The sequence below is a fragment of the Eucyclogobius newberryi genome, unplaced genomic scaffold (assembly GCF_026437365.1).
Source record: "Eucyclogobius newberryi isolate DKJ021-1_F unplaced genomic scaffold, fEucNew1.0.hap1 SCAF_6, whole genome shotgun sequence".
In the NCBI taxonomy this organism is placed as follows: Eukaryota; Metazoa; Chordata; class Actinopteri; order Gobiiformes; family Gobiidae; genus Eucyclogobius; species Eucyclogobius newberryi.
Window position 1 is genome coordinate 27,549,836 of NW_027316278.1, and position 22,968 is coordinate 27,572,803.

The 22,968-nt window shown below is 38.6% G+C and overlaps 4 protein-coding genes across 4 annotated transcripts; 1 reads left to right on the forward strand and 3 right to left on the reverse strand.

The window, feature by feature from the left end:
- Positions 1–824: 824 nt before the first annotated feature.
- Positions 825–1,747, reverse strand: LOC140346745 (fatty acid-binding protein, liver-type-like). The gene is made up of 4 exons (XM_072432930.1): positions 1,546–1,747; positions 1,169–1,341; positions 974–1,066; positions 825–904 (listed from the first exon to the last, which is right to left on the reverse strand). The coding sequence occupies exons 1-4, from the start codon at positions 1,685–1,687 to the stop codon at positions 854–856; spliced, it is 459 nt and encodes a 152-aa protein (XP_072289031.1). The 5' UTR covers positions 1,688–1,747; the 3' UTR covers positions 825–853.
- A 2,550-nt stretch (positions 1,748–4,297) lies between these two features.
- LOC140346958 (fatty acid-binding protein, liver-type-like) lies at positions 4,298–5,166 on the reverse strand. The gene is made up of 4 exons (XM_072433250.1): positions 5,087–5,166; positions 4,638–4,810; positions 4,480–4,572; positions 4,298–4,393 (listed from the first exon to the last, which is right to left on the reverse strand). The coding sequence occupies exons 1-4, from the start codon at positions 5,151–5,153 to the stop codon at positions 4,343–4,345; spliced, it is 384 nt and encodes a 127-aa protein (XP_072289351.1). The 5' UTR covers positions 5,154–5,166; the 3' UTR covers positions 4,298–4,342.
- Positions 5,167–7,115: 1,949 nt separating this feature from the next.
- On the reverse strand, positions 7,116–8,495 carry oxt (oxytocin). The gene is made up of 4 exons (XM_072433728.1): positions 8,281–8,495; positions 8,070–8,191; positions 7,781–7,985; positions 7,116–7,423 (listed from the first exon to the last, which is right to left on the reverse strand). The coding sequence occupies exons 2-4, from the start codon at positions 8,187–8,189 to the stop codon at positions 7,281–7,283; spliced, it is 468 nt and encodes a 155-aa protein (XP_072289829.1). The 5' UTR covers positions 8,190–8,191; positions 8,281–8,495; the 3' UTR covers positions 7,116–7,280.
- A 2,673-nt stretch (positions 8,496–11,168) lies between these two features.
- znf366 (zinc finger protein 366) lies at positions 11,169–21,229 on the forward strand. The gene is made up of 7 exons (XM_072433474.1): positions 11,169–11,360; positions 13,423–14,385; positions 15,535–15,702; positions 16,410–16,560; positions 17,931–18,122; positions 19,517–19,691; positions 20,246–21,229. Exons 2-7 carry the CDS (start codon positions 13,430–13,432, stop codon positions 20,704–20,706), a joined length of 2,103 nt encoding a protein of 700 aa, XP_072289575.1. The 5' UTR covers positions 11,169–11,360; positions 13,423–13,429; the 3' UTR covers positions 20,707–21,229.
- The last annotated feature ends 1,739 nt before the right edge of the window (positions 21,230–22,968 follow it).

The window sequence follows — 22,968 nt, forward strand, 5'->3', positions numbered from 1 at the left end:
GTGCCAAGAAGGAGAGAGAATGTAGAGAACTGCTGGAAATGAGCACATCGCTGCACAATCCGCCGTGTTCCACAGATTGTGTGACGTTCACGCAACATTACAACGTTCAAAAATGCCTATGGTTTAAACTTAAGTTGGAGACAAGTCAGTATATGGTAGAATTTGATGGAAATGTCAGATTGCAGATTTGTTGACCTGGTTCATGGTAAATATCTCATTATACAAGACTAAATGAAACAAAATCTTTCAGTATTTAAACGAAAGTATGATTTCACTTTGGTTATTTATTTTCCCACAATGCTTTCAGAAAGTGGTGACATTATTAATCCTAAATATGCAGTTGTTTTCAGTTAAATGGACTGTAAAGCCATAAAATTAAAAGGGCAAGTTTGTGGAGCCAATCCCTTACAATAAGATTAGATATGTTTGGATCATAAGTTTGGATCTTCTTCCAAAAAGTTCAATCATCTACATGTTTTATAGACTCCAACCTTCTATCAGACAGGACAAATACTAGAACATGAACACAACATATTCTTTATCTTTCTACTTGCCCTACTTGATAAGAATTTATTTTATGTCAATAACCAATCAATTACATCTCTTTCACGGTGTCACTCTCCAATGAAACGTTCTTGGTTTTAGAACAAAATGAATGCAAATACCCCAAGCAACATTTAATCAATTGCAAGCAAAATAAACCAAATAATGGGAGTCTTATCAAAGTGCACGCACAAGTTGTGTTTAAAATACTGGGAGACTCAGCTCATAGAACCTTTATACTCACATACTTCAAATGCAACCATTTAAGAAAATGAGACCAGTTCAGTTTAAACTTTATTATTCCAAATGTTTAAATACGTTTGCTTATCCTCTTGTACTTGATACCACCAACTGTCATTGTCTGCAAGGTAAGAAGAGTGACATAAGCATGACGTTGTTATTCAAAGCATGAAATATACAAGTTACTCACATTAACAATAGTGTTTGCATCCACCAGTTCTGTGACCGATTCGATTCCCTTCAAGGATGTTATAAGTTTGTTGCCTTCACGTTTCACCGTTGCCTAGAAAGCACAAAACTTTAAATAGCATTGTGGAATTGAAATGATTAAAATGGTTAAAATAGTATGTAACCCTATTAGTATTATCACCGGTAAATGCCTTACCCTGACTTTTTCTCCCGTAAGCGTTTCAATGTCGCCCTCCTGACCGAGCGTGAATGAATTTACCATGACTTTTGTTCCCGTGGTAACCGTTACTTTAAAGTTGTCGCCATTCACTTCAATTTCGGAAACACTCTTGATGTCTTTACCTTTCTGGATGAGTTCATCAGGGAGACCTAAAACATCAAGACATTACACACCAAAAGTGCAAGAAAAATGACAAAGTAAAAAGGTTATTGCTGAAACATGGCATGGTTTAAAGAGAGCAAATGTCGTAGGATACATATCATAGAGAGCACTTTTGGGTTCAATGCAAACTGAGGAGCTCATTCTGCTTGGATTCCATTACAAGAACCAAAAGATAAAATGTAAAGTCTTACCAATTGCCCGCATGAAGGGCTCAAAGTTCTCCTGAGACTCAAGTTGGTATTTTCCAGCAAAAGACATGTCGACAGGCAGCAGTGAAGGCGGACAGGAGTCAATAGCCCCGCTTTTAAAGGCCTGTTGCTGCTCTTCAATCATTAACGACAAGTATCTTTGATTAGGAAGCCCGTGTTCCTGAAGTGACTGTCTGTGCACATAATGATCCCGGAGTGAAAAATGTGTAAATCACGGCCTAAAATAAATGACTGCTGGATAAACATAAAATTAATGCGTAACCTCATGGATTTCTGTTAATGTTGCTATTTTTTCTAATGCCTTACTTAGTATTTTACTTTTAATTGCTGATATTTATTGCAATAATACACTATGCACTTTATTACATTCATTGCTTTTTTCTTTCAGGCCAGTCACAATCAAATAATTTAAAACATATCCAGGTATATTTGCCAGTGTGGTGGATAATACTCTACACTGTTAGAGTACTATACTAAGGTGGGGTAATCTTTCAGATAAGTTCCTGATAAACTCAGAGAAGAGATAAACTTATGTGCACGCGAACACAGCACCAAGTCCTTTGCTCAAGTCAACAAACAGTCGTTATACTTCCAGTTCTCTTTCCTTGTATTCTTGGCTCCTCAATTTCTCTATTAAGTGGAGTTGCAAAGCTCAGAGGAGATAAAGAATTTGGAAGAAAAATGAGCGGAGGCAGACATATGATGAAATAATACAACTTTATTTGTATTGTTGCAACAGCACAAGTACAAGGACATCAGCAGAGGATAAGGGGTGGTGAACAAGTCGGTCAGGGGTGAGTAGTCATCACGTCAGAGTCCTTTTGGTCAGAACAGCACCTGAGGAAAGGCTGCCCCATTGACCCTCTCTCCTGTCTCCTCCCGCCTTGTTCGTTATCTGTCTGTGGGTTGGACTTCTTCACCCATTTCATGTGTAGGGATCAGGACGTCAAGGAGAGGATAAGGAAAGGGAGTTGTGACCCCAGGGATGGTGGGATTGGTGGGTGTAAAAAGAAGGACTAGAAGAAAAGAAGAACTAGATAAATGGATTTTAAGATATTTAGTATCAAAATGAACATTAAAGTGAACATTTTTGCAACTAAACTGAGGGGTGCTTAAAATTTTGTCTACCGGTCCTGTTCAACTTTATCCGAAATGTTAATTTGCAGCTGGTGGTCTAAAACAAAGACATATTGATTGAACTAATTGTTTGTGCCTCTTCCACAATTCCCATTTCTCTGACTTGAGCAAATGACTTCATGGTGCCAGTTACGCTATTTACAATTTATCCGACACCACATGAAAGCAACATCAGTCCTCCAGGCACAGCCCAATTTAACAGCTCATTTGGGCTGTGGCTTTTAGTTGTTTAGTTCCACTTCAAGCAACCTATTGATTTGATGATCAGGTTTATGATTTTGGCCTTAACCGTTTCCATATCAGAAATATACAATAAATAAAGACTCACTAAGATCATCAAGAAGGCTGGACATGTGGGGATGGAGCTGCACTCTGACTGTCCAGTTAGAGAGGAGAATGTTGTTCAAAATTAGGCCTATTCTGGACTTTCCCTCCCACACGCTCCACAGTGTGCTGGCCAGCTGCAAGAGCTTGTTCAACCACGCAGCTCCACCGAGAGACACCGGGAATCATTCTTGCTGTCTCCATCCAACTGCTCAACTCTGTGCAGGCAAAAAGTCTTTGTAAAATCTCATTGCAATTTTCAAAATGTTGAAAAAGTACTATAACATGGTCCACACATGAAATTTCCCCATGTGTGGACAATAAAGGATTATATTATCTTATCTTATATTGTATTAGTTACGTCATAATGTGTTTATTCTATTTGTGATAGGGCCAAATCACCATGGCAACATCTTGGTTTGGGACAGAAGCCAAAGGGGAAGCACCAAAACTCAGTGGCGCCGATGCACTTTGGCCTATTTTAGCAGAAATATGGACTACGAGGACAGTCAAAACCGATTGTTGGAGAACCTCTACCCCGAATCCAGGACATCTACAGAAAGAAACAAGCCCTTTGCATCATGCCGGACCATCATGCCGGAACAAGGACACCGTCACAGCAACACCACTCATGTCTCTTAGAAAAAGATGTGGACGTCTCGCTTTATCCTCAGGCTTTAAGTCCGATGAACAGTACCTGTAAGACCGAGACTGCATCTTTTTCTATCAGGCTTGCTGTGTTTTGAACAAATAAATGTATTCAGTGGCCAGTGTGCTGGGGCAAACCTCTTTTCATTGATCACAGTGCTTTGTAAAGGAAACCGTGGGCTTTTGGGAGCTTTTTAACTATGATTAAACATTTTTTTTCTTATTATTTAACTAATCTGTTATATTTAGAGTGATTCATACATGTTTTATTAAACCAAATTTTTCTGGCCAAGGCGGTATTGTTTGACCATCTTTTCACATCTTTTCACAAATGAAAATAATGCTTGCTATTGCAATTTGCAACTCTCCAAAGGCCAGCCGGTGAAAATCAGAAGTGAGCTGATTCTTTTTTCGTATTAAGTTGTTTTAGATCAACATGGCAGTTAAACACGTCCAAATATATAACATAATGATTATCGGGTGTGATAGTACACAATAGGTCTTCTTTAACAAACTGCTATTGCTTTAAGTTGAATTAATGAAAAGTGTTAATCGTTTTTGAACTTTGAACTCATATCTACAATATAGATCCAAATGAAGCATTAATAAAAAACTGTAGACAAATTATAATATTTTATTCTTATTTTTTCAAGCTTATTTTTCCAAGTTTTTAAACACGTTTGCTTGTCTTCTTGAACTTGATACCACCTAAAGTACTTGTCTGGAAAGGAAAGAAGAGTGGCAAAAGCATGACACCGATACAAGCATGATTTCTCAAGTTACCAGTCAGTGAAACTTTATACTCACGTTGACAATAGTATTTGCATCCACCAGTTCTGTGACCGATTCGATTCCCTTCATGTTGCCAATGAGTTTATTGCCTTCACGCTTTATCACTCCCTAAAAAAACACACAATTTAATCTATTTGTTTATTTTTTTTTTCAAAACTGATGTTCAATTTTACCTTGAATTTCTCCCCTGTGATAGAGTCAATTTCGCACTCCTGACCGACTGTAAACGAAACAACACTAACGTGCGTTCCTGTGGTGATTGTCATTTTAAAATGGTCTCCATTCTCCTCAATCTCAGTTATGCTCTTCAGGTCTTTGGCTATTTTAATGTGTTCTTCAGGTGTACCTAAAACATAATAGAACGTATTATTCACAATTGCATGCTTCTCTATTTGATAAGCAGTAACATGTACTTTCAGCATATTTAAAAACACATTAGTTCATTTATAAACACATGAACTGAACATGGTATTCCATCGGACCCATTTTGGGATGCAGATTTGGTTTAGTCATAGGATCTGGTAATCTAAATTGTGGAGCTCATTTGGATGATTGAATTGACAATCCAAATAAAAAATGTAAACATAAACATGTATAAACTGTAAGTAATTTAATATCTTACCAAATGCCCGCATAAAAGCCTCAGAGTTCTCCTGAGACACCTCTTTAAAAGTTCCGGTAAAAGACATGTTGGCAGCAGTGTGAAGATGAACACGCTCTGTGGCCTTTTAAAGGCTTGAAACAGCACTTTAATTATTCATGACATGTGTCTTTGATTACAGAGCTCCACTTACCAAAACCATTACTATTGATCTGATGCTTATCAATGCAATATCAAGAGTTAAATGATTGAATGAACCAAGGCTTAAAATACATATATATATATATATATATATATATATATATATATATATATATATATATATATATATATATATATATATATATATATGTATATATATAATATAAACGCATCCAAGCAATCATTTTCTTTGCATTTTTATTTACTGCTTACTCTCTTTCTCCCGCTCTACATAATTTTATAATTTCAATTTGTTTTATTGCAATATTTTACCGGTTCTATTGTACATACATTTTTTCAATCTTCCTTTTTTTTTTATTTAACTTTATTATAGTTCATACTAATTCAACCACTGCAATTTAAACTTTAAAATCCTCCAAACCCCTCAACAAAAGCATCACTTTGTGACAAAATGAGATCACTGCGCAAATTTGATCTCTCAGTCCATCCCAGTTAAAGATACAATTCTAAAACCATTTACGCACCCAAAAATGAAAAATAGTGCGTACATGTTAAATAACTGTGAAATATTGAAAACATTTGGGACAATTGCAGGTATCTCTTGTCGTCAAGTTTCCCTAGAGCTGTCAATTTCAAGCTACCGGCATTATATCTTGACATGGCACAATAAATTTGACTCTTGGCTTCCAAACTGCTCCCACTTATTGTCATTCTGGGTATTTATTAACTTATTTTTTTCATTTTGTCATAATTTCGTCACAATGAAGATCTACTATGTACTCTCTAGTAGTTTTGTCATTGTTCTTAGGGCCTTAGTCTCAGTTATTTAGAAGGCTGTGGCCAAAGCACCTTGAAAACGTCTGATCTCGTCTGACCTTGATTGGTAACCACGGTTGGGTCTGGATGGTACTGGGTGGGAGACCTCTGGGATTACCAGGTGCCACAGTGAGGAGGCAGGGAGGTGACAGTGGGAGAGCGGTTGGACTGGTTACTGTTGTGTTCTTGGGGACACTTCACCAAAATTGCCATTGTCCATGAATGAAAATGGGACAACCAATGGTAATTTGTCCATTTCGATCAGGCGTGTATGCAGCAAGTATGTTAGATATGTTCTCCTGGCCGAATAACCAATAAGAAGAGGGACATGGTGCACAACAGTACAGCCCACCACAAAACCCACTCCGATTCAAACTGTACATTTTCCATTCATTTTTATCATAGGAGTCATATATTAAGAGAGTGAAGGCAAGACAGAGGCTAACCAACTGTGTGGTAAAAAAACAAAAAGACAATTAAGTTGTCATTGGTTGTCATATTGCAAAGAAGCACCCAGCCAGCTTTCAAATGCTTTAGTCTTATATATTTATATTTAAAAATGTCTATGTGTAAAATGAATGTGAATTCTACTTCATAAACCCCAGCTGGCTTTGAAGTGGTCGGCCACTGCTGAGTTCCTTTCTTCTTGTATGAACTACTCGAACTCTAGCTCACGCTGGTGAGGTAATCTTTCACGAGTTTATCTAAGTATGTCAGACCAAATTAAAGTGTGCTGATAATGTGTAAAAACCTTCTTTTATGCTCTCTACGTCTTTGTGGTGTAGCACTGAGATAAGATCAAATGTAGCAGGGTTAATTAAAACCTTTTGCAATAGTCTGTGTTTCACTGTGTCATGTGAGGATCAAGAAGAATGGACATCTGAATATGGTTGAGATAAACACAGCTCTGGGCTTTGTGCTCACTGATTACAACTAACTGCATTTGATAAGGTTTGCTGACTGCACAGAATCTGAGGCGCTGTGAGTAGTGGTATAACAGATCTTAGAAACAATACAGCAATACACGGTTCGGCTCAAAGATTAAGACTCAATAATGCAACATGCTTTGAAATAGTCTCTCCAAATTTTATTTCAGCATGCATCTGGATGACCATCATCCACATTTTGTACATAAAAATATAGACAAAGGCATTCTACACAAGTACTCTATGGAAAGAGCTAAAAGAAAACTATATTGTATAGAAATACAATCCCTTGTTGTGGTGTCAGGAGCTGCTCATTGGTGCAGTCTATGCGCGACGTTGTGATTGGCCAGGTGTAAAAGCCTGAGGATGATGTCATTGGGGTCGACAGGCTCGTATTGTCCCGCCAGGTCTTCTTCCTCCTCGGGCAGGCAGCTCTGGTCTGTGGTGCAACTCTCTGCAAGTGACATCCATCATTATCAAAGCTCACACACAATGTACAACAGAGGCCAACTTCTTCTTATCGGGGCTCAAAGAGATTTCTTGGAGCAGACAATCCTAAATTAAAGGTCTGGCTTAATTATTAAGATCTAAGTGTAGAACCAAATAGACCTATAGATAGATCCATTCTTCTGTTCCATGGGAACATTTTGATACCTGACCTGATAATCTGAGGAATCTGAGGGAGAGAATGGTCAATTTTTTGATGACCAACAGTGCATGTATGGACAAACATTTGTTTAGTCGCACCTGCCCAACACTTCCTAACTGGTACTCTAACAAGTTTTTGCTATTGAAAGCTTTGCAGACTGACCTGAGTCACAGCAGAGTCCTGAGGCAGCACAGCGGCCCCCCTCTGATCCACAGGGTCTCCCTCCCGACTGGCAGGGGGTGAGCAGGTAGTTCTCTTCCACACAGTGAGCGGTTTCTGGGGATCCCATCAGGCAGCCCAGGCCCTCCCCACAGCAGATACTGGGGCCAAAGCAGCGGCCCCTCTCGCCGGGGCCACACGCCATACACTGGATGGGACATACTCGTTCAATTTTACATCAAGAGTACAACAAAAGATAAAATTAAAAACACAACCAGTATACATAGCTCACCTTGCGCAAAGGAGCATCCATGACAGACCTCTTTCCACCAATGGGACAGTTGGAGATGTAACACGCCGAGCACAGGGAAAGCAAAAGGAACAAGGACACCGTCACAGCAACACCACTCATGTCTGTTAGAAAAAGATTAACAATATAAACAGTTCAAACACAAAACAATAATAATGAAGATACATTCAGAGATCACTATGCTTAAACTTACTTTCTTTTTGTCTGATGAACAAGGGGCTTCGACCTTTAAGATGCTCTTCTACCTTCTCGGGTTCATGGCACCACGGCCTTGTCTTTTATACTTCTGAGGATACTTGGAGAGTGACCGTGAAAGCCAAAAGCCACTTAAAGGTCCGTAATGAGAGCAGGACTTACCATCTTCTGGGCAGTGTGAGATGACCGCAGAGTGGCCATAGGGGTCAGAGGTCAGAGTCAATGTTTCGAGGTACAAGGATCATTAGTGAAGGGTCTGGTAGTGCGTGACACTGCATTAAACCAGAGACTTTAATAAGTGAAGATGAAAAAAGTGTGAACAGTCACAGGTGTAGTCCTACTTTGTAACATCCTGACAAAATTAAAATTTAAATAGCACAAAGGAAAATGGTTATATCACTGAAATTTCCATTAATAATTTACAGAACATAGCGTACAATTGCAACTTGTGATGTAATAGCAAGGAATGACAAGAAGAGTACTTTGGTAACTTGTTCTCTCCTTGTTGATTTAACAATACACTGTGGGGCACACATTAAAGTCAGACATGGGCCTAGGCCTGTGGCAAGTGTTCATTTGTGATCAAGGACCACTGTATTTGACCCACTCTTCAATGTCTGAGGCAACCTGTTAGATTGGTGTCAGTGGTTGCTGCAGATCTGGAGGATTCTCTATTGTGCGTGTTTAGGGTTGATGGAGGAAACCAAAGCCCAGAGGAAACACACCCAGACATGGGCAAAAACATGTAAACTCCGCACAGTAAAGCACCGTCCAGTCTGGAAGTCAAACCTGCTTACATAGATTTATCTTTCTATTATATATTTCTATTCTGCTTTTCTATTCATTGTTGTTTTTATGGTTCATTTCTCAAAGGTTAGGATTTGGAACAGATAGAAAGGTTAAGGCTATGGGTTATGTTTAGGAACAGAGGAACAGGCTAGAAGCATACATGTATGGGGAACATGGGGACAGCTTTGTTCTATCAAATGTTGTTGGGAGAAGCAGGATAAGGGAACATGGGCAAAAAAAATATTTGGGTGTACAAAAACTATGAATGGCAAAATAGCTGAAGATCACGTTTGGCCCCAAACTTAAGGTATGTCTACAGTAAGAACACTCATGCTCTCACTCACTCCCTGTTATTAAACCTCTAATTCGTAACATGGATTGGTACACAGTGTTCAGGTCTGAGGTTAATATACTTTATGAGCTAATTAACATTGCTAATGACGCAGCACAGCCAAAAGAGGACAATAACACGATTTCAATCAAATGAGCTCAATTACCACAGATCCTCACTCATTATCTCACCAGCACGTCAATATAATTAAAATAAGTTAAGAAGGTACAACTTTAAGGCATAATGCATAACTTCTACTACAATCAAATTGTTATATCTAACTTATACTACAAGTTCAACTTGAGCATTGTGCAGGGGTCAAGAGGAGCACATGTGCGCTGCATGTGAACAGACTGCAGTGTCATGAGTTTGAATCCAGCCCTGACAATTTGCAGCATGCCCTTCCCAAATTTCATTCCCATTTCACAGTATCCTCTCTAAAAAGCCTACGGGCCAGAAAATCCTGGAATCCAGAAAAAAACATCAAATAAATGCATCTGATTTTTTAGTACATCTATGAATCGTTTGTATTTATTTCAAATGATTGTAAAATTACAGTTAGTTTGTAGTGGCTCCAGTAGACAGGACAGAGTTAGCGTGAAATGAGGATGAGAGCAGGGAGGATAATCCTTTAATGTCTACACATGGGGAAATTTTGGTGAAACATGTGCTGCCGCCTTAACCACTCAACCAATGGGCAGCACATGATTATTATTTTCAGTTCTCCTGATTATATTTTGACCTAAATATTCATGATCAATTAATTGAATAATCTTGATAACCCTTACAGAGTAAATGTTTGCCTGCAAAGATAGATATTGCAGATATCTCTGTATTTTTTTTTTTATAGAGACTGAAGTAACACATCCATGTGTGGATTCTGGGTCCTGACAAAGTCAAGTGTAACACAGTTTATATAATTCATAAGTAGTGGAAGAGGTTGTGTTAGTACTTCAAGTAAACGTCTTGTTGAGTTGATAACAGTTTTTATGATGGGTCACTCTTGCCTCCTGGTGGCTGTAAGAACATATTTCATCTTTTTCTGTTGTTACCTGGATGGGAAGATTGCAACTTTTATCAGTCTGACAGCAAAGGTGAGAAATTTAAATTTATAGAAGAATTTTCTGTAACACTAGTTTCGGGCCCACATATCGATTGTGGTAATTGGTAATTAGTCAGCTTTTAGTAGCAAGTATTTATAAAGCACTTAATGCATATCATAGTTTATGTACAATAACATCCTTTGCTAAGAATGCTAATGGATCGTAGGTTTGGGTGGAAATGTATAAATGACTAAATATAGAAAAAAGTATTATTGAGTATTTTGCCGCAATTAACAACAACAACAACAACAACAACAACAACAACAACAACAACAACAACAACAACAACAACATTGAATTATTTCATGCACCTTGTTCCAAAGATACTCTTGACATCTTGTTTCCAAATAAAATACTATTGTACATAGCATATCAAGAGCACTTCCATAAATGGGTGTGTGATAAAAGGATGAAAGTTTATTGGACAAACACTCACAGCTGATAAAACAAGATGCATTGTTTTCTTGTGCAACATCAGCTCGAGCTGTGCATTCTCTACCCAAAAAGAAGTTTGAATGTCTATTTCATCGAGAAGTCAGATGTCTATCTAGTGTTTCCTTATTTTTCTGCAGGAAGGCACTAGGCTTGTTGACTTCCTCTCCCCTCCCTTCCTTCCTTCTCTCCGAAGGTACTCATCTGAAAAATGAGAACAAAGTGATTGTTCCTGTTCTCTTTCTTAAGTCACTTCAAATGCTGTCTGTGGACGGGCAGCTCATTGTCAGGAGAAGCGAGGTGCAAGCAGCAGCCAGAGAAGAGCAGGTACGGCCGGTCCATCTCTGCATCCCCGCTCTGAGGCTACAACTGGAACTACTGCTGCTGCTGCTGCTGCTGCTGCTGCTGCTGCTGTCTGAAGAGGTGAGCGCACACAGCCACACAAGGAGGAGCTTCACTATAATGGACTGTTTGGCATGCATGACCGGGCAAAGTATGGGAGAGTGGCAGGCTGCAGTGAGGAGATAAAAATACTTTGTGTTTGTGATGCATAATGTCTAAAGTTTGCAAAGTTATGCTCTTTCTTAAAGCATTGTCTATACAACATTATTTGTCTTTACAGAAGTTCATTGTGTGCTGCACGATCAATATTCAACAACCTCTAGCTTTTTGAAAATGAATTACGTCTTGAATTTAGTAAAAAGTACGATGATAAATTTATGAAAGCATAGAAACAAAATGAATAATAACATACAATAAAGTTTCTCAAAAGTAGTTTTTGTGTCTATTTAAAAATTGTAACTTGTATTGTTGTATTGTTTTTTGTTATACGATTTATAATATCTGTAATGTTTTATTAAGTGAATTAGCATAATACGTGTTTTCAAATGTCAGAAACACTTAATGCCGTTTCTATAACTTGTAGTCAACATTTATAACACATTTAAAACAACAACAGAGGCTCAAACATGCTGCATGCAAAGTGCAGTTTGATAAAACACACAAGGCATGCAAAAACAGATAACTCAATCTAAACTTGAGCTAGGCAATGAGCCAAAAAAATATCCTTTTTCCCCCTTAGTATTGACTGAGGACTATTTTGATTTTATAGCTTTCAATCTAAATTGTATGAATATAAACAAGAGAGGCTTTCAATCAGAGCTATTTACATAAACTATAGTCATTTCCTATTAAATCAGCCTTATCTGTGAAACGCTTTCTATAACTGTATTGCAAAAATGTAGAAGTTATGTTTGAATGCCATTTCTAAGAACAGTTATGAATAAAAACGTGACTAAATTAAACTTGATGCAGAAGTTGGACAGTTCCCCATCTTTAATTTGTCTGCTCTAAAGCCTATTCAGATCATTAAGTTCACAGTTCACATTTTACATCACCATTTCTGAAACTACAATGCTAGAAAATTCTGTTAAATAATTACAGCCTTTGTGTTTTCATTATTTATTTTGATGTAATTACGATTAATAGTACAGGGCAGAGGCAGTGATGATGGAGAAGCGAAAAGTGCGTCAGGACATCCTAATTTCAGGAGCTGGAGACACAGGAGAGAAAGGCAGAAGTGAAAAGTGTTCGAGCTGAGAGGTGTGGGCGATGTCACGACAATCTCCACTGACAGGGCTCATGCCGTAAATAGAAGCCGAGCAGAGGTAGGACCAGGGACTTGCGCAGGAGTGGATCTTGTTGGCTGAAATGTGCTTGGCTTGAGAGAGGGAAGTTAGAAGAATGCACGAAACAACATTTGCAAAACTGACCAAAGATCGCTCCAAACCAAAGTATTTACTCAGCGCTCCAATGTTAGATTGCTGAATTTTCAACAATTATGTCTTTCTAATTAGTAATAATCAAGCTTTACATTTGTGTCGCTCATTACAAGCTTGAAAACAAAGGGGTGGATTATAGTCATTATACATTCACTCCACTCTCAATGGTGGTAAGTTACAGATGAAGCTCCCCTGGTTAGGGTTGACAAAAGTATCAAAAATTAGATACTAATTGATACCTAAACTAGAATTAAAACTACCGGTAGTAGATACTCATGAGATGTATGGATATTTAAAAAAAAATTAAAATCAAGTAAAGAGGACCAAATCTGACCTTTCCTGAACAATTTAGCATGATTTTGAGATTTATCAGAAGTGGTTTTAGACCACATGTTAACATTAAGAAAAGACTTAGAGCATTACAGTCTATTATCTAAAGAAAGATTGCTCTTTACTGTTGTTATCATCATGGTATCAAAATCAGTACAGCGTCCTCACACCAATAGTGGCTGATGTGTCTTGCTCAAGGATACAAGGCACTACAGTCTGGGACCGGCTCAAACCACAAACGCTTTTTTCTCTTGAGCCCCTGTATCAGCAATTGATTTGCACAGCACATGTTATAAAAATGATGCTGTGGTTTTGCACAAAAAGTAGTGTAATCAATATTCATTATAAATATTAAATATTTTTTATTCTTTCAGACTGAACATGGAACTAAACTCGGCACATTTCTCACTGGTGAGCAGCCCTCGACACAGAAATGATCTAAAACCAACTGCAGAGCACAGCTTCTACCTAAGCCCCCCTCCTCTGTACATCAAAGCCCCTAAGTTCCAAAGTAGCTACCCAAGTGTTGCACCCAATAGAGGCAATGCATATGGCGTCTACAAACCTCCTGCTTTCTTTCCCATCCTCGGGCTTTCTCAAATGGAGGGAACACAGACACGCAAACATTTCAAAACAGATCCCCAAGAAGATGAGGAGGAAGAGAAAATTGACAAGATATGGGCTGGGTCAAAGGACTGGATTCCGGTTGGCCCGGTATCTCCGAAATCCGGGATGATAGAACTAAACAGACATCATAAACAAGCAGGTGGGACGATACAAGTCAAGCAAGAACCTGTAAGTCCAACTCCAGTGTGGCCTTCGTCTCCGTACCTCTTCCGTCCTCAATACCTGCCCCCACTTCAGCACAATCTCCTCTCTTACCCGTACTTCATTCCCGGGACGTTCATGCACCTCTCCCCTAGTGCGTTCTTTCAGAGGGGAAACACCCACCCTTCGCCCAAAAGTAAAGACCTGGCACCTTCTCGCCATGTCCCGGCCGCTACGAATCCAGAGAAGCTGACCATCAACGTCCATGTAGATGAGAGTTATTACGTGGACGTGGGAGGGGACCAGAAGCGATGGAAGTGCCGCATGTGCGAGAAGTCCTACACCTCCAAGTACAATCTGGTGACACACATTTTGGGGCACAATGGGATCAAGCCTCACGGGTGCCATCTTTGCGGGAAGTTGTTCAAGCAGCTGAGTCACCTGCACACGCACCTGCTCACCCACCAGGGCATGAGGCCGCACAAGTGCAAAGTGTGCCACAAAGCCTTCACCCAGACCAGCCATCTCAAGAGGCACATGATGCAGCACAGCGACGTCAAGCCGTACAGGTATGTGGGTTTCAACGCCCTGTTTATAGGTGACATTTTCAAGTTTTTATCATTTAAGAGATCAAATATTTTGTTTTAAATCATCAATAGTCCTGTCAGTGGTTCCATTAAGGATACATTGATTGATTGATTGATTGATTGATTGATTCTACAAAGGTGCAACATGTAACCTTTCTGATATGGTATTTTCGCATTTATTTGGAGACAGTGTACAAAAAGGAGATTGTCAAAAAGTAGATTTCCAAACAAACAAATTTAAATGTGCACTTGACCTTGACGTCTTTCATAGAGAGTCAGTCACTAGCCTGTCTCCATGGAGATTTTTTCGCATTGCTTGGAATGTTTCATAGTTTGTCATGACACTTTTCTATGGAGGCTAGAGAGATCATCACCATGGTAACCTATAGTAACTAATGTCCAGTTCCAGCTCCATGTGTTGGAAAATTCTACTAAAGGACACATTAATAGGGATCTGCACTTTTAAATCAGAATCTTATAATAAAAACACTTGCACTTACTTTTGCACTTTTTCCAATGATCATGTTCTACCAAACTAATGTAGAAATATCTATAAAAAACCCATATGTTTGATAATAAATTCTGAAATAAGCAGCTAGTTTCCCTCTCTTTTTCTCAAAGTTCCCCATCATGTGACAAATAAAGGCTTATCTTATCTTAGTAGTTGCAAAAACATAGTTTAGCTGAGTATTTTCTGCTTCATTTGGACCACAAATATTTTTTTTTATTTTTTATTCGAATTTTGCTCTTTCTCCACTCTTGCAAGATGGCCGCCACAATTGCCACAGCAACAGCACCCACGTACTGTCTACTCTAGCCTATAGTATGACTCAATGGGCGATGCCACCAGAGCAAGTAACAGGTGTGTGGAGAGGCAAGCCCACTCACAGTAAGAATATATGTTTTTAAAGTCACCTGAGTAAAAGATCTGGAATATTCCAAGCAAAGCAAAAACATCTCCATGGAGACAACCAGGTGTTACACAGTGGACCTTTTAGAATAATGGACAGGAGTATAGAACAGGTGATAAAGCATTTGTACACTCAGTTTGCTGATAGGACCCAAATCATGTACAGTAAAATAACAAAAAGCTAAAATATTAAACCCCTTGTATCTACTTTCCTTGTGTAGTTGCAATGTTTGTGCTCGGGGCTTTGCTTATCCCAGTGAGCTGCGAGCCCATGAGCTGAAGCACGAGAAGGGCCAGGAGAACGTGTGTGTGGAGTGTGGCCTGGACTTCCCCACGCTGGCACAGCTCAAGAGGCACCTGACCGTCCACCGCGGCCCCACACTCTACAGGTACGAGACTGAAACACACCCTCTGTCTCTGAACAATCAAAACAAATGTGTTAATTTGGGGGAATTGGGAACTTAATTACCGTATTTTCCGGACTCGCATTTTTTTTCATAGTTTTGGCCGGGGTGCGACTTATACTTATACTTATACTTAGACTTATATGTGATATTATTTGTTATTTTCACACTCCAATGTAACTTACATATGTTTTTTTCTTCTCTATTATGCATTTTGTGGCTGGTGCGACTTATAGTCCGGAAAATGCTTATTTAAAAACACATTACTGTGCAAGGATAATTATGAAAAACAACATGCTCCCAATTGTTTAATTGGTCATAGTCACTGACAGTGACTTTATTTATGTTAATGAATAAATAAAATATACAGTGTTTTAATAAAACAAAGTAGCTACATCTCTAGTGGGGAAAAAAAGCACCTTTTGTTAGTTATCTTGGCCTATGTCATCAGAGTCTCTTTATCCTACAACAATTTCCATCGAGGCAAGGCGACCTTCCTATCTGCCTTTTACGAATCAGGTCTGTGGAGAAGGAAGCCTGATCATACTAAGTACAACTGAGAATAAAACACCTATAACAAAATAAACATGTTTATTTTAGTCAATTAATCCTGTGACTTGTTCCACAGCATGGCTTTACATATGTACAGATATACGTATTTATAGTTTTTGTCGTTGTTGTTTTTACTTTAGGTGCTCAGAGTGCCAGAAGACATTCCAATATCCGAGTCAGCTGCAGAACCACATGATGAAACATAAAGACATACGTCCGTACATCTGCACTGAGTGTGGCATGGAGTTTATCCAGTCTCACCACCTAAAGCAGCACACACTCACACATAAAGTAAGTATAATATAGTATTTATTCCACTTATCTAAAAAGAATGAACGCATTTAATTATTTTGGTTGTTTGCATCCAAAACAGCGCGCTTGTTTTAACTTAAAGGTGCACTATGTATCTTTTCTGGTGGCGGGTACGCCACTTGTCTCCGTGGAGATGTTATTGCTTTGCCTGGAATGTGCCACAATAGGGCATTAAACTTCCTCATCTTGTTGTTATTCAAATACAGGTTTTCACGGCTAAAACAATACCTTGAAAAACAGGCGTCAATGGCTTGTCTCCATGGAGATATGTTTACTGTAATACTGTGGAACATTTCTGGCAAAGCAACAACATCTTCATGGAGAGAAGCAGATGGCTGAACCACCACAAGAAAAACGATATAGTGCACCTTTAAAATATTTCGACCAATAAGGCTTGAGATGAAGCAATTTTAATTTATCCTGGAGTAGAGATAAAAGTCAAACAACAGGAATAAAAATACACAATATTTCAACAAACTTTAATCCATTTTATTTTATTTCATGATTTTTTTATTTGTTTTATTTTTTAAACATTGCAAAATAATAAAAATTCAGGCTGTTTTGCATTCATTAACATTTTCTTTGCGTGACCATTTTGGATTTTCAGTCAATTCAGAGGAAGCCTAAAAACACTACAATTACTATTTTGGCACCAGACCTTGTTCTCAACTGTTGGGTTTGTATTTTATTAGTCTTTAGAGAAAATGAGACATGACTTTGGACTTGAGCCCAGGCATTTAATCTGGCACCTATTTGAGTCGTTTTAACTTTCAGAGAGATTTCATTCCAACAACTTCCAGAATTTCCTCTCAGAATTTCCATTTGACTCTTTAAGTGGCACCCATGTATAAGCCAATATGTGATTTTCCAAGTTATGATTCATAATATTTTCGTTTTTAACATGATGGCACAACAAGCCATTTAACTTGAACATTTTACCGCACACACACTATCACCAAATCACCATTCTGACAAATTTAAGTCATTACTAAAAATCAATATGATAAATTATCTCAGGTAATCAATGCTTTTATGCACCACGCCTATATGCACGTGTGTGAATGGTTAGAGGGGCCGCCGCCGCAGATTGGCAGCCTTGCATTTGTCGGTCTACCCCAGGGCAGCTGTGGCTATAAAAGAAAAATTCTAAAGCAGCTTTCATTGTCTAGAGAAGAGATATTTAAGACCTATTAGATCTATTCGATGCATAATCCAAGCATGCTGTACATAATAAAAGACATTTTGCATATAGAAATGATTTTAAATGTCAAAATCATGATGTGCAAATGTATAATGGATCATTTGGTTTCCTGCACTTTACACTTAACACTGGCTCTGTGTTGCTGCAGGGGGTGAAGGAGCACAAATGTCGCATCTGCGGCCGTGAGTTTACTCTGCTGGCCAACATGAAGCGCCACGTCCTGATCCACACAAACGTCCGCGCCTACCAGTGCCACATGTGCTTCAAGAGCTTTGTGCAGAAGCAGACGCTCAAGGCCCACATGATCGTCCACTCCGACATCAAACCCTATAAGTGCAAGGTTTGTCAGTGATGCAGCCAAAAAACATAATTACTACTATTATTTTAAAATCAACCCAAGAAGCCCGGAGACCAGTGATGCCAGTACAGACTATTCAGTGAATGTACAATAACATGTAGCGCATTTTAAAGGCTTAAAGTTGTCAAGCTTGTATGTGCAAGACAATGAAAAGCCTTGATATTATTCATATAAAAGTTTCAAGAATGACTTCAATTCAATTTCTTGTAATCAAAGTCAAAATAAACATGTGTGTTTTTAAAAGTAGGCCTACCATATTGTGTTTAAGCATTAGTTATGTTTACATTTTGAAGAGTGCATTAAAAGAGGCAACGATTGTGAGTTTTTGCAACATAATTCAAGCTTTTCCTCAAATCTTTACGTCCACGTCGGATCAAATGCAAAACAGACGTCTTCATTAGTCACATTCCGAACGTGTAATATTTAGCCTCCGCGGCGGCTATAAAAAGTTTTCTCTGCCTGTGTTGACCTTGCTGTTGGCGCTTGGCTGGAGTCAGTGACCAGATACCAAGGAGGCTTTTGGCAGTGGGAGCCTCCATGTCCATAGGAAGGATATCGCCGCACAAACGCCTCTCTAACAATGGACCCCAACCTCTCCCGAGAACAAGCTCCGCAAATAGATTTCATCTCGCTTTCTCTGCCGCTTCCTGTTTTCTCACGGTCCTCTTGGACAGTTTACAGTCCCTCTCTCCTCCTGAAGGAAAGGACCACCCTTATAAGAAAGAATGCAGAGGAAGGACAGCACAGGAGCAGCCCTTCCATGCTCAGCTCCTGTCTGCGCAAGGCTTCCTCCAATGTTAATGTTATGCGTGTGTCCGAGTGCGCGTCCAGGAGTCAGGGAATAGGGGGCAAAAAGGAAATCAAAGCGCAGGGAGGGTGTAGACTGTCCGCCACATTCATGCACAGTGACGTGGTGGGGTGTTACAACTGTTCTGCGCTCTGAGACAGTTTGTGCGATTGTGAAGAATTCTTGGCAGAGGTAGAAAAACAAACATGGCTGCTATTGCTCATTTGTTTGGGTAACTTTGATAACCAGCCGTAAAAAAAAAACATGGAAATGGAACTAAATGGATTTTGAAGAATCAACAAATACCATGTAATCATTGCTTTTTAATTGCAAGATAAATGAATTAATATTTTAGACAAAAGTACTGTATAACATGGCCATAATGGCAATGCACTTTGAATTATATCAAATTTAGATTTTTTTCAAAGCTTTATTTATTAACTCTTGATTAACAGTATGCCTACATCTTTGTACGTAGGTAGACAAATGGGTGATAGGGTGATTTTTTCAATCAAATTACAGTTATTGTCCACTGCCCAATTATCTAAGACAGAGTGATGCATTTGTAATCCAGTTGTTTTTTTTGCAGCTTTGTGGGAAGGAGTTCAACAGAATGCACAACCTGATGGGCCACATGCACCTCCACTCCGACAGCAAACCCTTCAAATGCCTCTACTGCCCCAGCAAGTTCACCTTGAAGGGCAACTTGACCAGGCACATGAAGGTCAAACACGGCATCATGGATCGCGGCCTGGACGAAAGACGTAAGCGCTCGCGCTGCATAAAACAACAGATAGTTTAGTTTAGAAGTGGAGTAGTTTTAATGTCAAATAATGTCATGTAAATAATAAAATAATCAATAACACACTGGATACATTTTGAACTAAAATCTATTCGTGATGGGAAAAACAGTACTAAAATATTGATATTTTGATGCTGAAAAGATAGAAGTATAAATTCTCAAACTGAAAGATTTGAATTCATTTTTTAAATACACTTTTTATCATTTGTATTAGTTTTAGATCAATTCCAGCTTGAGTAAAAATAATGATAACCAATATATATATATAGTGAGGAGTTTCAATGCATTTGAATACAAAACTCAGGTATTGGATCAATGTTGCGATAGTATTACTTGGTATCGGATCGTTACAAAAATCCCTGGAATCGCTAATCATCACTTATATAATCTAGTCTTACAATCTAACTAAACCTATAATATTCTGAATTCTGATTATTAGATATTCATCTCACAAATTACAGCTGAGTCCTTCTTACTCCAAATACTTGTTAAACTCTTTGATTTTTCTTCTTCTAGTGTTCAGACAGAGAGGTAGATTCTGCTTGCCCTCCTCCGTCAGCCTGATCTCTCACTTCAGCCAGGAGGAGCCGTTTGACCTCTCCCAGAAGCCCGCGGTTGTCCCTGGGCTGCGCTTGACCCAGTCCGATGGGGAGAGCGTCCCTGGAAGCTCTGGCCAAGAAGAGGATGAGGACAGTCTGTATAAAAGAAGCCAATATAGTCCTGAAGAAGGCCACAATGAAGCACTGGAGGAGGAGTGTGGAGAGAAAGAGAAGGAGCAGATATTTAGAGGCAAAGGTTTACTTGAGGAAACTTCTGAAGAGTGTACACAACCCTTCGACAATGACTTTACTGTAAAACAAACCAGTATGGACGAGGGAGAGAGGAACCAAAACATGTCGGAAGGGGGTGAAAGCGATTACAATAGTGCGTCAGTGGAGGCTGCAGGTAGACAGAATGAGGAAGAAGATAAAGAATGAGAGAAACAAGCGAAAATGTTTGGGAGGAACAGAGGAGACGTGGGCAGACAGGGAAGTGTAGGTGCATCAAACCAAAGGATGGGAAATGACAGGGTTAAGGGTCACGGGTTGATTTAAAAAACTGTGAATTTTTATTTGTCACTTTTATATTAATAGCATCAATAGTTTTTTTGATATATTTTGGTTAATCAAAGTTAAAATTAATAGAAGGTGGGCATAAATATATCCTAATGTACAGTACAGACCAAATGTTTGGACACACACCGCAGAATAAATACAAAAGGGCCAACAAGTGCTGAGCATCTCTGGAACTTCTTCAAGACTGATGAAGAGCATTTCAGGAGACGACCTCTTGAAGCGAATGCCAAGAATGTGCGAAGTAGTAATCAAAGCTAAAGGTGGCTACTCTGAAGAACCTAGAATATAAGACATATTTTCAGTTGTTTCACACTTTTTTAAGTATATCATTCTACACGTGTTAATTCATAGTTTTGATGCCTTCAGTGTGAATCTATAATTTTCATAGTCATGAAAATAAAGAAAACTCTTTGAATGAGAAGGTGTGTCCAAACTTTTGGTCTGTACTGTGTGTGTATATATATATATATATATATATATATATATATATATATATATATATATATATATATATATATATATACGTTTGTAATTTGAACTAGTTAATTAATTACCGAACAAATATAAGTTAACCCCACCACATAACTGAATTACAAATGTACTTTACTTTTTTAATCGTGATCATTTTTAAATAGTAATATATTAAATTAAATTTAACTTAATCATCATTGTGATAATTGTGATTTTATTTTCTATTGTTAATGACTTTCTATTTTAATTTTTGAATTATGAAGTGTAACAAAGGCAAAATAATTCTTTTAAATAAACTGTTTCATCTGAAGTTTGCAGTTTGTGTTCTGAATGTTAATCCTTTTCTCTTGTGATGAGCAAAAAGTGGTTGCTGTGTGTTACAGAGAACTTGCCTGTCTCTTGGTTGTGTTTCAAAGCAGAGGAAGAGGAAGAGAAAACACCTCTCCCCTTCTCTCTTTTAGGTTGTGATCAAACGCTGCTGACGGACACAGTGGGTGTCCCAGACAAAAGCTTCATAAGTCTTCGTAAGCTTTGTTTCGGTGGGTTGCAGGAGCTTCCCTGAAAATAGGAAAAAAAGCAGAACAAAGTTTGAATATCATAAAGAAGACATGCCATGATGTCATTCCCAACCTTGGGGCCGAGGCACAAATTTGGGTCCCCAAAGATTCTCAGGCTTTTACTTTGAAGCCTGAGAATCTTTGGGGACTCAAATTTGTGTCCACACTAACTGAGAGAATTTTGATGAAGGGATGGCATGTTAATTGCTTCTTTAAACTATTTTATAACCATTACTGTTCTGTTTTATCTTTATAAAGCAGAAAGACGGTAGAATCTCAGATAGGAGAAGGATGTTGTGGTCTTCAACATGTCCTCGTGTAAAATAGGGTTTAAAAAGGTTGGGAACCACTGATGTAGAGCACACCTGAGACTAATATTTCTAAGAATTTAACATGAATATAAAAGGCCCCTCATCTACAGAGCTAGGAACACACATTCCCGTTATAATTTGTAGTTGAAATGTAATCTCAGCCCAGCAGCCTCAATGTCAATCCTGAAACCTTCTTGCTGTGAGGTGAGACAATGTGCTGTCTTCTTTCCCTGGATGTTCCACAGGGTGGCATTAAACATATTCAATTACATGTGTTTTTATTTGTTCAGAAATGCCTCGAAAAACTGATTCGCTTCACCACATAGAGTTAAAGCCGTTTAATATCACACTGTGTTCTAAAAACAGTGTCTAGATGACTACAACTGAAGCTTTTTCTACAATGGCTCACTCCTGGATAAATGAGGGATTACGCCGACTCATACTGTGGAACATTCCAAGCAAAGTAATAACATCTCCATGGAGAAAAGCAGGTGGCAGTCCTTCTACTAGAAATGTTACGTAATGCAACCGTAGTAAAGTTGTCTTGACGTATTAAATGTTTTTTGGGGGGCTGGTTGGTCCCGAATCTGCCATGAAAATGTGCATCGTCAAAATCAAATTGTTTTAAAATCATAAAATTACACAGTAAAATGCGAGTATGCAATCATCATGCTTTGTCTGGATTACTGTAAATGTCTTTCAGGTAAACAGTCATTTCTCCAGTGAAATGCAGAAGAGCAGCTTCTCTTTTTCTGCCTGTGACGACCACCGTGTCCATCGGGCTG